Source organism: Chanodichthys erythropterus, chromosome 12 (assembly GCF_024489055.1).
Source record: "Chanodichthys erythropterus isolate Z2021 chromosome 12, ASM2448905v1, whole genome shotgun sequence".
Lineage (NCBI taxonomy): Eukaryota > Metazoa > Chordata > Actinopteri > Cypriniformes > Xenocyprididae > Chanodichthys > Chanodichthys erythropterus.
In genome coordinates this window covers 15192388-15207639 of record NC_090232.1, presented here as the reverse complement: position 1 = coordinate 15207639, position 15252 = coordinate 15192388, and the positions used below count along the sequence as shown (strand labels likewise).

The 15252-nt window shown below is 35.9% G+C and overlaps 1 protein-coding gene and 2 non-coding genes across 3 annotated transcripts; 1 reads left to right on the top strand and 2 right to left on the bottom strand.

The window, feature by feature from the left end:
- Nucleotides 1-145: 145 nt before the first annotated feature.
- On the bottom strand, nt 146-9730 carry vps37a (VPS37A subunit of ESCRT-I). Its single transcript, XM_067404924.1, has 12 exons — nt 9309-9730; nt 7245-7319; nt 7022-7139; nt 6548-6645; nt 6240-6453; nt 4564-4634; nt 4232-4359; nt 3847-3905; nt 3488-3556; nt 2279-2422; nt 1846-1960; nt 146-1747 (listed from the first exon to the last, which is right to left on the bottom strand). Exons 1-11 carry the CDS (start codon nt 9416-9418, stop codon nt 1880-1882), a joined length of 1167 nt encoding a protein of 388 aa, XP_067261025.1. The 5' UTR covers nt 9419-9730; the 3' UTR covers nt 146-1747; nt 1846-1879.
- A 415-nt stretch (nt 9731-10145) lies between these two features.
- LOC137033211 (small nucleolar RNA U3) lies at nt 10146-10359 on the top strand. Its single transcript, XR_010896834.1, has one exon. It is a non-coding gene; the product is annotated as a small nucleolar RNA U3 (small nucleolar RNA).
- A 3199-nt stretch (nt 10360-13558) lies between these two features.
- On the bottom strand, nt 13559-13772 carry LOC137033212 (small nucleolar RNA U3). Its single transcript, XR_010896835.1, has one exon. It is a non-coding gene; the product is annotated as a small nucleolar RNA U3 (small nucleolar RNA).
- Nucleotides 13773-15252: the final 1480 nt, after the last annotated feature.

Here is a 15252-nt window from a genome sequence, read left to right as displayed (position 1 = left end):
TTTAGTGATATTTGTAAACTGTCTTTCTAAATGTTTTGTTAGCATGTTGCTAATGTACTGTTAAATATGGTTAAAGTTACCATCGTTTCTTACTGTATTCACGGAGACGAGAGCCGTCGCTATTTTCATTATTAAACACTTGCAGTCTGTATAATTTATAAACACAACTTCATTCTTTATAAATCTCTCCAACAGTGTAGCGTTAGCCACGGAGCACAGCCTCAAATCCATTCAGAATCAATGTAAACAATATAACAGTATACAATACTCACATAATCCGCCGCATACATGAACACTTTGTAAAGATCCATTTGAGGGTTATATTAGCTGTGTAAACTTTGTTTATGCACTGTTCAAGGCAAGCGCGAGCTCTGTGGGCGTGGAGCAGGAGAATTAAAGGGCCAGCAGCCCTTGAATCGGCTCATTTATAATGATGCCCCAAAATAGGCAGTTAAAAAAATTAATTAAAAAAAAATCTATGGGGTATTTTGAGCTGAAACTTCACAGACACATTCAGGGGACACCTTAGACTTATATTACATCTTTAAAAAAAAAAGTTCTAGGGCACCTTTAAATGGATTGTTCCCAAACAGTTTTCCTAAATACCATCTTCCATTGTTGGACAAACAAGTCGAATGCAGCTCTGCAGTGCTAAAAACAATATTTATAAATAAAACAATATTTATTTTCACGTTATTGCTGATAATTGATAAATGCAAAATTAAAATGCAACATTTTGTCTAAATATATTGAACACTAAAGTCATTACTTTCAAATGCTACAAATAAATGATTACAGCATAATGTAGAGTATGAGAAATAGATTTGTTTGTTTTCAGAATTGGATATTACATTCAACAATGTTGTTAAATTTCTAGTGTTCTTAAAGGGATAGTTCACTCAAAAATGAAAATTCTGTCATTATTTACTCGCTCTCATGTAGTTCCAAACCTGTATGAATTTCTTTCTTCTGCTGAACACAAAAGAAGATATTTTGAAGAATATGGGTAACCAAACATTTGATGGGCCCTATTGACATCCATACTATGGACAATATAAAAATATAAGCTGTTTTTAAGTGAGCACTATGGCAAATTAGGAGAAATAAGCACAATCCAGTATCAACCAATACCTATGAATTTAATAAATCTCTAATATCGGCTCACAACCAATATATTGTGCATAAATCTCCAGTGTATAATTTCATTAATGTTACTGAAGATGCAAAACCACACTTAAGCCATAACAAGGATTATTCTAAATGTTTTATTAACCTATCAAATTAAATAAACATATAATACAATGTCTAATTATAATAAAGGCTTTTTTTATCAACATTATTAAATACAGTATGTTTTTGTCGTACGTTTACGGCAGCATTAACATTGTTCAAAATCATTTTCAAGTGCGTACAAGGCCCAACCCCATTTGTCACATCATCAACTGAACTAAAAAGCTTAGAACTCAGGCTGTTTCTGAACACTATTAAGAACAGATTGCTCTCCTCTCCTCAGCCTTTGGGTCACAGCTGGACTGGGCACATCCAGACGTACTCACATCTGTTCTATTCAACCACTGTGAGAGTAACACTTTTGGAATCATGTGCAAAAATCATTTTGATTTCATTAAAGAATGATGCAGAAATCTCTATTGTCATATGTATCTAGGTTTGCCCAATCAAGGCTGTAGACCACAAGATGTGCTGCTTGTCTTAAGCCCACCGGTCTGCTGGTGGATTGATCCCAAACCTGTGATAAAGAATATAATGTTAATTTCTTTAATCAACCTAAATGGGTTTCTTACCACAAGTATATCAATCTGTTGAGTTTTGCTTAGGGAAACGTACCTTCCTCCAAGGAAAGAGCACTGGGACATTCAATCTAATGTGTGGTGGGGAACTGTCCATGTGTGTTCATACATTGCTGGAGCTTTTCCTCTTTGGCTCTTCTGGAATGGCAAAGCTGAAACAGAAGGTTTGATCATTATCAGGTTAACTTTTAGGAAGTGCACATGTTTTTCATATCAGACCTTATGATAAGACACAATGAAATGACATGACAAGTTCTGACTTTCTTTTGTAACAGGAAGTTACAGAACAAAAAGTCTCATGAACTAGTCTTGTGAAATGTTAAAAGTTGTATAAAGTTACACATAATTTTAAAACAGCATGATGAACTGTATGTCTTTGATATGTAGCGTGGTGCTGTACAATTTGCCTATAGATTTCTACTGGAGGTGCGTGGTTGTCTGTCGTTTCATACTGAATATTGCTTTAATACCGTTCTCTTTTCCATGAAGCTGGCTAAGAAATCGTCAATCTCTGTCTTTCCTTCCAGAAAGTTTTCTGCTGTCTCCTCAGAGCCCTCTTCAGCTTGATGGGCCGCTACCTTTAATCTGGCCTGCAGCGCACTCAGACTGCAGCTCTAGCAGAAAAAATGAAAACGAACATTTCAATAATAATTAAAAAAAACATTGCTGATTTTCAGCAGCCATTACTTCAGTGTCACATGATCCTTAAGAAATCATTCAGTTATGTTTAAAATTTTTGTGAAAACTGACAACCATTCAAAAGTGTGGGGTGAGTAAAATTACATTTTTCAAAATATTTTTATTGAAAATAAATGCTTTTCTTTTTAACTTTCCCTTCATTATAGAATCCTGACAAGAACTATTATAATAAATCATAATAATTAAGCACCAAATCAACTTTGGCATCACAGGAATAACTTACATTTTAAAACATATTAAAATAGAAAAGAGGTATTTTAAATTGTTATATTTCAAAATATTAGTTTTTACTGTATTTATGATCAAATAATTATTAATAAAATAAAAATAGTATGTCATTGAATCATTCATCCAAGAGATTTGTTCAAAAACGCTGAAGTGAAATATTTATGAGTAAGTCACTGAATCATTCATTTAAATAGTTTTTTTTTTTAAATAATTAAGATTAATTAAATATTTTAAATAGACAGCAGCAATTAATTAATTATTAACATTATGTCAAGTTATTTGGTTAAGTTGTCTGAATTATGGGAGAATCGTGATCTCTGTTTGAAACTAAAAAAATCATGATTCTCAATTTAACCAGAATCGTGCAGCTATGTGTATATATATATATATATATATATATATATATATATATATATATATATATATATATATATATGAGATACATTTTTCTAGTCGACCCACAAGTTAACCTTAAAAAAAGATTTAAAACAAACAAACAAAAAAACACCAAAACATACAATATGGAGGTAGAAAAACCACAAACACAACACAGGTATGCAAAATTCTGAGGTCTGATCATTTTTAAATTAAAAAACATGAATACTGGAATATTATATTTTCCATTTCCCTGTCCAACGGACACACAATCAGGTATCATTTCTCTGTCCAACGGACACACAATCAGGTATCATTTCTCTGTCCAACGGACACACAAGTAAGCATTTTTTTTTCCATCTTTGCATGTGTTTTACCTCACTGAGCTCATGTTGTCTTTGCATTTTGGTTTCAAATACCGACTTCATCTGGGTTAACTGTTCGTACTACAGAAAAAAAAAGAAAAAACCCACCAGATTATCATTAGCATTCTGAAAAGGAAAGACGGTGACAAGATAATAATGTATTATTATTCTAATGTATTATTATTCTAGAAATCTGAGACAGCTTGTGAAATTAATACTTCTACTTTGCATTTTTCTCTTTTAATAAATCATTTTTTATTATAGATAACATTATCAACATCAGCAATGAAATAATAAAAATGTTAAACGGAAAAATTAAATCACAGACTTTTGGAGCCTAGTATTTGTGTCAGCATTTGTTAAGTACGTACTTTACACAGCATCTCTTGTCTCTTGCCCTCCAGTTGAGGCTCAAGTTGTAGGTTCTTCTCTGAAAGTAAAATATATCCCTGGTGTTATTTGCAAAACTGATCCAGAAACACTGATCTGATCTCAAAACTAGAAAACATTAATGTAATTTGAATGTCTTTTAGTTTTCATTTTATTCAAATAAAAAAAAACTTCCAATTAATTTCCAGAATTTGTGTTGTACATTGAAATGTGTGGCAGGTTTATAGTTTTAAGGGCTAGTTTGGTGATTCAAACGATCTGTGAAAAAATCCCACCGATCTCACTTTAGTCTAAAATTGAATTGGTTAAAAATTGGTAAAATTGGTTAGTAACTAGCTCAAACTGCAGTGTGTTCAGAAAACTCACTGGCCATCTCTACAATGCTGTTGACCAGCTCCTCTTTGTCAGATGTTACTTGTTTGAGCTGAGGCAGACACATGAAGAACTCCAAAAGCACGTCATCTTGATCGTTCATGTCCTTCAGTTGTGTAACACTAGGAAATTACAAACACAAACCCGCCAGAAAGATGACAGAATGTGAGTATTGTCAAGTTCGTGTTCATATGTCCAAATTAAATATAGATTTTTCAGAATAGGATGTTTTAGTACAGTACACTACCTAAAAAAACAAGATCTAATTCATCCTCAGAACAAACAAATGCAAGAGAAAATAAATGCCCTGAAGTATCGTATCGTACCTCATCTCAGATAGTTCTGGAAATGTATCTGGGATTTCAGGCATCTTGTATATGTGTCCATTCAGACCTGACTACAAGGGAAGAATATCAAAAGTGAGAGTTTACATGTTATTGTGGCTTGAATTATGTGTGTTCCTGTTTCACACCAGACAGAAAGTGGTGAGTAATGTCCTCCATTATTGCATGTTACTTAATAAAAGCCTATATTGCAGAAGACTATGTTGATTAATAAGAAATAGTGCATTTTTAGTGTGAAAATTCGGTGTGTTAAGAGTTATGGAAGCCCATTTTATGTCTTCTTTCTCATAATTTTAAATTTTTTTGTCATGATTTATCTTATAACTTAGACTCATAACTTTTAATCACAATTATAAGATAAGAATCAAAACTTTTAATCACAATTATAAGATAATAATGGGCACAAGTCAGAATTATGAGATGTCATAATAATAATAAAAAATAAAAATTGACAAAATTATTAAAAAAAAAAAAGTATTTTGTCTTATGACATTTTATCTCATAACTAACTTTTTTAAATTATAATAAGGACTTAGTATATCATAATTTCAACACTTTATATCAGAATTTCACATTTTTATCTCATCATTATGCCATTGTATGTTATAATTTCAATGTTTTATCTCATAATTTCGACTTTTCATGTCAATTATTTAGTCTTTTGCAAAAAAATAAAAAAAATCTACACAGCACTACACAAACAGTGCAAATACTGTAACCTCTTAATATGGGTACTTAATACTGTCATAATTTAATTATGAGATTAAAGTCAAAATTATGACATACTAAGCCATAATTGAAATAAGAGACGAAATTATTAAATACTAAAACATAATAGCAAAATCATAATGGATAAGATAAAAGTCATAATTCTGACTTTTTATCTCATATTTCTGACTTAAGGCCAGATTTTCTATCAGCTTGCACCAGCGCAAACCCTTTTTTTGGAGTTAAAAAAACTACTGTTAGGATTTACTAAAGAGACACGCAGTGAGAGTTATTTTTGCGGCTGACCTTGCATTTGTTGGAGTTTCCCTTTCAGGCGCAAAATTTATGGGAGGAGAGTATTTAAATTAATAATGCAAGGTGATTTATTAAGGTTTGCACAAGTCAATTAACTGGTATTTGCACCATTATTTACCGCCCCCAAAAAAGCAAGTCTTAAACCAGACGCTAATTTGTGCTGCTCTTAGTAGATTGCGTTGGTCATAATGGAAATGATCCGGCTGCGTCTGTTTTCTTTAATTTGCGCATCGTCAGTAGATCACATGCAGAACTTTCCTCTCCCATCTGCACTTTTTTGGAATTGCGCTGACACTAATTTGCCCTGTTTAGTAAATCTGGCCCTTAGCAATCTCAGAATTTCGACTTTATGTAATGGTGAAAATTGGCTTCCATAATGTGTGGCATAAATAAAAACTTGCACCTGCAGTTCTGCTACACAGCTCTACACTGCTTTTACAAACAGTATGAATGCGGTAAACTCTTAATATTGTGTGTGTTTTGAAACAGACCTAAGGTTTTATGTAAAAAAATCATTGTAGTCTATTTTCATTGTTCAGAACACAAGTACTCAACGTCACACACAGTGTGAGCTAGTGTCTCTAGTGTAAAAAAGTGTAAATGTAATGATTTTGGACTGAATGCCCATTAGGTACCTGTGAGTCAGCAGTTGGTACTGGAAGAGGAAGGTCTGTGATGAGTCCATAAGCTGGTGCTGCTGGTCGGGGAGGGGCTTGTTGAGGCTCCACCCCTGCATGTGGCACAGGGGCAGGGCCAATAGGCCGCTGACCATCCTGTGGTTGGAAGGCAGGAACAAAATGGAAGCTCTGAGTTGGATAAGGAGGCATCCCTGATGGTTTGTACATACCACTGAGCCACAAGACAAAGATAACAAATGCACAAATTAGAGATCTTCCTTATTAGACATGATTTAACTTCTAGTAAAATAGTGAAAAATACTCACTAAGAAAAGGTGGGACCTGACATTAAGGCAGGAGGACTTTTCCAGAACTCATCTAGCAAACTCTGAATAACTTTCCCTAAATCTGAATGCATTCCAAACTAGTGAAAAAGGAAAGGAAAAGGGAAGAGTAAAATAGTAAGCTGAAGGAACTATTCCAACTGTTACATAATACATATGTAGATAGCTATGCAGTTTAAAGTCAACACAAAAAGGCATTTGACTTGAGTCTATCAAACAGGTATTGATTGGGTTGTGAAAAGCTGTATTAAATTAATGTTGGGACGATTTGAATAACTTAATAATGTGCACTGACGAACCGTAAGACCAGGAACGTGTATTAAGAAAGTAAATATAGGCTATATAAACATTGATTTCATGTTTACCTAAGAAACCTGAGTAGAAAATCAGATCATGTACATGCAGTGCAGAAGGACTCATTTAATTTTTTTTCATATAAAATGACAAATGACTTACATTAGTTATGAGTGGGCTGGTAACCATTGTTCCATTATTACTGTCTACTAAATGATGACCTACTGGTGGAAACACACTGACCACTGGTTTCTCCTGAGGGAACTGTGGTGGGAGTAAGCTGTGGATGACAGCAAATGTCAATGTATATTAAACCACACTCAAAACCATGCAAATGTATTTGTGTAAATGCATACAAATAAGCAAAATATATTTTTATACTTACATATTGACATTAATAGTTGAACTGTTGATAGTAAAAGGAAGTCGGTACTCTACATCCTTCTGAATTTCTGCAAGACTATGGAGACATCAAAATTAAGTCAGACAAATAAGTAACCATTTTGTTTTAAAGTCGACATAAAACGTAAGTTGTGATAGTAGCTATTTTCTTCCCTATTGTGAGTGACAAATCCCAGCAAAATGGCTTCTTAGTCAAGAAAAAAAAAGTAGGCTTGAGTTTGCCCATCAGAAATTGACTGAATTTTTGGGGTTTGCTATTGCTGTGATGTCATGTGAGTGACAGGTCATCAGAGACATCAGAAGATGCAAGAGCGAGGGCTTTATTAGAAGATATTTTAATCAAAGATTCAGTTTATTTACATTAAATATTACATTAAATATTAAAGGGTTAGTTCACCCAAAATGAAAATTCTGTCCTTACTTACCCTTGTGTCGTTCCACACCCATAAGACCTTTGTTCATCTTTGGAACACAAATTAAGATATTTTTGATAAAATCTGATGGCTCAGTAAGGCCTGCATCGCCAGCAATAACACTCCTTTTTTCAATGCCCAGAAAGCTACTAAAGACATATTTAAAACAGTTCATGTGACTACAGTGGTTCAACCTTAATATATTATAAAGTGACTAAAATACGTTTTGTGCACCAAAAATAGCGACTTTATTCCACAAAATCTAGTGATGGGCAATTTTAAAACTGCTTCATGAAGCTTCAAAGCTTTACGAATCAATTGTTTTGAATCAGTGGTTCAGAGCGCGTATCAAACTGCCAAAGTCACGTGAACTATTGAAGTTTCAAAACACTTACGACGATCATGAGATTTTGGCACTCTGATCCAGTGATTCAAAACAAATGATTCGTAAAGCTTTGAAGCTTCATGAAGCAGTGTTTTGAAATCGCCTATGACTTGATATTGTGGAATAAAATCACTATTTTCTTATTTTTGGTGCACAAAAAGTACTCTCGTCACTTTATAATACCAAGGTTGAACCACTGTAGTCACATGAACTGTTTTAAATATGTTTTTAGTAGCTTTCTGGGCATTGAAAAAGGGAGTGTTATTGCTGGTGATGCAGGCCTCACTGAGCCATCAGATTTTATCAAATATATCTTAATTTGTGTTCCGAAGACGAACGAAGGTCTTACGGTTCTGGAACGACATGAGGGTGAGTAATTAATGACATAACTATCATTTTTGGGTGCAAATAATAATGCGCATGGATAAATAATTTATAATAAATACAAATAAGAATTGTCCATTTTGACTTAATAGTGACTTTAATACTTCACATACAAATGCCCACCAACCAATAAATAAATAATTCAATAAACATCTGAACAAGGCCTCCACCTGTTAGTAAATCTCAGCCAATCATGTTATTTCATTGCGGGACTATATTTTTAGCAGACCAATAGAGGTGTCCGGGAAACATGTTCGATTACTATCATTATATTTCCGAATCGCTCGCCAGGTATCTTGGCGCAGAACTCACCTCAGTGTTGTTTACAATATTAGCTGCTTCATATTAGAGTTACATTCAAACTGAAAGATAGATAGTTCAGAAGAATTTTGTTTCGTAATGGGTCACATCTTGTGCTCTGAATAACTAATAAATCATGTTAATTAATAAGAACTAAGGAAGTCAACCCTCTCAGGAAGAAAATGGCTCTATCAGTCTGTTAAGTAATAATACAAGGTGTACCATGCCACTAATTTAAAACCTGTCCTGTTGAGTAAGAAGGGATCTGGAGTAAACTATGAAGAGCTAATACTTTAATCTGAAACATGCACGGCACATCCAGAACACAGGCGCGAGCGCGCGCACACACACAAAAACACAACAACAACATAGATCGGGTATTCCGGGTGATCACGCCACTGGTCAGACCACCGAGCACGTGTTATCGAGACTGAAATCATTAGATGTATAGTTCATTTTGGCTGTCTTAAACCCTAACGAGCTTCCTTTTGCTATATTAATACCTAAACGCTGTCTAGGTATTCAGCTCTCTAGGATTGGAGCACAGCCATTCAGTGAGACTTACTTGGAGTGAGCAGCTTTGAGAGACTCGATCTGTCTCTGTCTTTGTTTCTGTAAACTGTTCAGAGGAGGGATCGATCCAGAACCCTTGGACAGAGGGAAAATCCAGTTCATTCTCGACTGCCAAAACGCAAACTAACGCTTGAAACTCTCGGCCGTGTCAGTTTGAAGAGGCCTGGTGAAATGAAACAGAAATTCAAGAAATACCCAACGCCACCATTAGCATTTAGCTACGGCCCTGTCTTGTGTTTACTAATATTAGCGACCTAACGCCCGTTTAAATGAGTGAATATGGAACCTAAGTGGAACGCTGAAAAAGCCGCTAAAAGGTCTGTTGAGTTTTAATAACAGTATGAGAGATTACGAAGTACACGGGCTCGCAGGAAAACAACCCGTGTGAGCGTGACGTCAGCTGTTTAGCGCTGCTCGCGTCATCACTCACAGCAGGGAGGAGTTTAAAGAGACACGAGTCTAATAAAATAATATACGGCAGATTGCCGAGAATCACTTTTTACACAATAAAACATCAGAATAACTGCATATCTCTATGGGTTCTATACAATAAATGAGAACAGTAGTAGAACGCCGGCCCAAACAATCATTTCTTGTTATCATGCTTACAAGTTAACGTATCATTTGAGAAACGAATTACTGGATTAGCAAAATTGTGTTTACTACGCGACTTAATCAACAAGTACATTCGCTGCAAGTCTTTAACAGTGATGATTATGAAGATGTCATGGTTTTAGATGTCACTTTTGTATTGCTATGATGGGACCCTACCGTCTGTGAGACACCTAGTGCCAGAAGAGACTCCAGCTGGGTTTGGTGAGTTAAGGTTAAGACTATACTTTCAGGGATCATTTCTATAGTTCTTTACTAGGAAATGTACTAAGAAAGTGATGAGTCTCCCAAACCACGATGAAGAGTTTTGATACTTTTTCCTGAGCGTGAATCGGGTGTAGAGTAATGATTAAGTTCATACGCTCTGCATCATTGAAGAACGTTCCTACTTCTTCATGAAGTAAGGAGGGAAAGAGTATGAACGGAGTGGTCTTTGAAACTGGTTAATGTCAGACTAAAAACAACAGGTATTTAGAAGATTTTGATGTAATCGTCCATGTAGACCATTGTTTATGTAATGTGCATTATGTTTTAGAAGACATTGTAATAAACATAAGTATTTTAAATACAAACAAAATATTTTTTACATAATGTATTATCAGCACACAGTAAAATTTGCGTACTTAAATTTCTTTAATCCGTTCAAATATGTTGTCTTTGTAAAGTCACACTGATCAGGTGTAACATTATGAGCACTGACAGATGAAGTGAATAATACTGATTTTCTACATTACATCTACATCATTTACTTCAAATTTCATTAGGCCTACTAAAATATTTGTATACCTATACTATAAATGTTTTATTTACCATACTAAATGTAAACAGCAGTGTCTCTCATTGTTACAGAGTGTAATATAATTATATAATACTACTAATATAATACTATTAATTGCAATAGGTCGGTGCAACTTCTCACATCCAACAAGGTGCATGGAATAAAAAAAAATTGTAATTTAGGAACAAAACCAACACTTGTGGCATGGACTCCTGGAGGGGTCAGAAATAAACAAAAAACTGGAGCTATATATATATATCAACTTTATTTTGCCAAAAAATAATAATCTCTCATTGTTACATTCATTATTACTTTTTAACATTTAGTGGAAGTATTTTCCCTTACTTTATGTTAGCTTAAATAACATTAAAATCTTGCACTGAACAACACTGTACTGAACAAATACAATCCCTGAATACATTTGTACACTCTTCTGTTTCTTGACAGACCTGTCCAAGATGCCGTTTGAGCATCGGTAACGTCTAATGGTTGCATCGGACGTGTTTCGGTGGTTTAAATCGACGATTTTTGGGCCGGGTGGAGGGGGAGGGCGGGCCGTAAATGGCCCGCGGGCCGGCAGTTTGAGACCACTGCTATAGGGTATATTAGGTGGCAGCAAGTGAACATTTTGTCCTCAAAGCTGATGTGTTAGAAGCAGGAAAAATGGGCACGTGTAAGGATTTGAGTAAGTTTGACAAGGGCCAAAGTGTGATGGCTAGACTGTTGGGTCAGAGCATCTCCAAAACTGCAGCTCTTGTGGGGTGTTCCTGATCTGCAGTGGTCAGTATCTATCAAAACTGGTCCAAGGAAGGAACAGTGGTGAACCGGCGACAGGGTCATGGGCAGCCGAGGCTCATTGATGCACATGGGGAGCGAAGGCTGGCCCGTGTGGTCCGATCCAAAAGACGATCTACTGTAGCTCAAATTACTCAAGAAGTTAATGCTGGTTCTGATAAAAGGTGTCCGAATACATTGCATCACAGTTTGTTGTGTATGGGGCTGCATATCTGCAGACCAGTCAGGGTGCCCATGCTGACCCCTGTCCACCGCCGAAAGCACCAACATGTGTGCATCAGAACTGGACCACGGAGCAATGGAAGAAGGTGCGTGTGCACTGCTTAACTGGCGAACACAAGACCAGGATGGGAAAAAAAGGCAAGCCGGCGGAGGCAGTGTGATGCTGGGAAACCTTGGGTCCTACCATCCATGTGGATGTTACTTTGACACGTACCACCTACCTAAGCATTGTTGCAGTCCAAGTACATCCTTTCATAGAAATGGTATTCCCTGTTGGCTGTGGCTTCTTTCAGCAGGATAATGCACCCTGCCACAAAGCAAAAATAGTTCAAGAATGGTTTGAAGAGCACGAGTTTGAGGTGTTGACTTGGCCTCCAAATTCCCCAGATCTCAGTCCAATTGAGCATTTATGGGACTTGCTGAATAAACAAGTCTGATCCATGGAGGTTCCACCTCACAACTTACAGGACTTAAAGGATCTGCTGCTATCTTGGTGCCAGATACCACAGCACACCTTCAGGGGTCTATTGGAGTCCATGCCTTGATGGGTCAGGGCTGTTTTGGCAGCAAAAGGGGGACAAACACAAAATTAGGTAGGTGGTCATAATGTTATGCCTGATCGGTGTATATGTATAAAGATATAGTTTTTCTTTCATATTTTGCATACAGTGCATTCGGAAAGTATTCACAGCACTTCACCTTTTCCACATTTTGTTATGTTATTTACAGCCTTATTCCAAAATAGAATAAATTCATTATTTTCCTCAAAATTCTACAAACAATACCCCATAATGACAGCGTGAAAGAAGTTTGTTTGAAATCTTTGCACATTTACTAAAAATAAAAAATGAAAAAAATCACATGCACATAAGTATTCACAGCCTTTGCCATGATGCTCAAAATTGAGCTTAGATGCATCGTTTCCACTGATCATCCTTGAGATGTTTCTACAACTTGACTGGAACATGTCTTAAATTCAGTTGATCGGACATGATTTGAAAGGCACACCACTGTCTATATAAGGTCCCACAGTTAACAGTGCCTTTCAGAACACAAACCATGTCATGAAGTCCAAGGAAGTGTCTGTAGACCTCTGAGACAGGATTGTATCGAGACAGATCTGGAGAAGGGTACAGATTTTTTTTTCCTGCCAATTTATCAAATATTAAATGTCATAAATTGCCTATGAAACAGATTTTGATAACTGAATGGATCATTTTGCTCACATGATGAAAGAATGTTTAAGAGGTTGTGAAGAGTTTCACTGAGAATCAACTCATCAATTTAGATCAAGCCATGAACATTGTCAATGTGAAAATGGTAGATAATTATACTTCTTTTGCACAAGTGCCAAATCACATGCATTTCGCTCAGATCAAGGATAAATACATTTCTGATGTGAACAATAAACTGTTCAGAGATCTGAATTTGTTTTGGAAAATAAGTCTCATCTGAGAGTTGAGCCAAAGCGATTGAGAAAAATTCTACATGAAAATCACTCTTATAATCATTCATATAAACTGTTGATATTACTAAAAAAAACATCACTACAAAAATTTGTGACATGTTTATACTTTAAAACTTAACTAAAATCACAAACTTCAGAAAACAGATTTTAAAACCACTCAACTCATACTCTCTTTATTGTATAACAGCAAAAAACATTCATCAATGATACAGAGCATATGAAGTAAATCATTACTCTATACCCGAGTCACACTCAGAAAAAAACAACAAAAACCTGTATAGAACTATCAGAATTAAGAAAGCAAAACCAACACCATTAAAAAATTTAAGTTTAGATGTATTATTTCTTCCATTAACCAGTTTCAAACACCACTCTGTTCATACCCTTTTCCTCCATACTTCATGAAAAAGTAGGAACGTTCATCAATGATATAAAGCATATGACTAATATCATTACTCCACATCTGATTTACGCTCAGAAAAGAGTATCAAAACTCGTCATCGTGGTTTGGGAGACTCATCACTTTTGCAATACACTTCCTAGTTAAAAACTATAGAAATGATCCCTGAAAGTATAGTCTTAACTTTTTTACATCAACCCCAGCTCACGTCTCTTCTGACACTAGGTGTCTCACAGACGGTAGGGTCTCATGATGGAAAAAAAGACATCTAAAACAATGGGATTTATAGTCTTAAATCTGTTAAATACACACACACACACACACACACACATATGCAGATTGACTAATGCCAGATGAATATTTAGTAAATGGTTTTCTAAATAACATGAGGGGGGAAATCATGCTCATCATGGTCATATATAAGAAAATAACCACAATAACATGTCAACACTTCACATTACACATTTAATCTAACCAATAACAATTTTATTTTAAGCATAATAAATACCACCATCAATACTGCTACACAATAACCACACTTAACAACACATAAAACAATAATAAGCACATAATAGTGATGTCCAATTCACGAACAAATCGTTCTTTTTAACCGGTTCTTTTCAGTGAACCGGTCGAACCAGTTCACCAAATCGGTCTGAATCGTTCCAAACAGTTCACATCACCAGTAAGCAAACACTGATCCACAATACTAAAGTTACTCACTTTTTGACGTGCCTGACACTACCTCTCGAAATAAACCAACATCCCAGAGTTATTCAGTTACTCCAACAGCACACTGACACGTAACCTGCTGTGAAGAGAACTGATGATGATGAGCATGAGCAACACAGCAGCTGATATACTGAGTGAGCATGCACGGCATACACGAACGAACATACACGGCCTGTCACGGTTCTCGTTCTTGAGACCACGGAGCAATGGAAGAAGGAGCGTGTGCACTGCTTAACTGGCGAACACAACACCAGGATGGGAAAAAAGGGCAAGCCGGCGGAGGCAGTGTGATGCTGGGAAACCTTGGGTCCTACCATCCATGTGGATGTTACTTTGACACGTACCACCTACCTAAGCATTGTTGCAGTCCATGTACACCCTTTCATAGAAACGGTATTCCCTGTTGGTTGTGGCTTCTTTCAGCAGGATAATGCACCCTGCCACAAAGCAAAAATAGTTCAGGAATGGTTTGAAGAGCACGAGTTTGAGGTGTTGACTTGGCCTCCAAATTCCCCAGATCTCAATCCAATTGAGCATTTATGGGACTTGCTGAATAAACAAGTCTGATCCATGGAGGTTCCACCTCACAACTTACAGGACTTAAAGGATCTGCTGCTATCTTGGTGCCAGATACCACAGCACACCTTCAGGGGTCTATTGGAGTCCATGCCTTGATGGGTCAGGGCTGTTTTGGCAGCAAAAGGGGGACAAACACAAAATTAGGTAGGTGGTCATAATGTTATGCCTGATCGGTGTATATGTATAAAGATATAGTTTTTCTTTCATATTTTGCATACAGTGCATTCGGAAAGTATTCACAGCACTTCACTTTTTCCACATTTTGTTATGTTATTTACAGCCTTATTCCAAAATAGAATAAATTCATTATTTTCCTCAAAATTCTACAAACAATACCCCATAATGACAGC

Coding starts and splice junctions, on each gene's coding strand:
- vps37a (XM_067404924.1), bottom strand. CDS start 9,418: ATGAACTGGATTTTCCCTCTGTCCAAGGGTTCTGGATCGATCCCTCCT. Junction 7,140..7,244: donor TCAACTATTAATGTCAATAT/GTAAGTATAAAA, acceptor TGTCATCCACAG/CTTACTCCCACCACAGTTCC. Junction 2,423..3,487: donor GACAACATGAGCTCAGTGAG/GTAAAACACATG, acceptor TTTTTCTGCTAG/AGCTGCAGTCTGAGTGCGCT.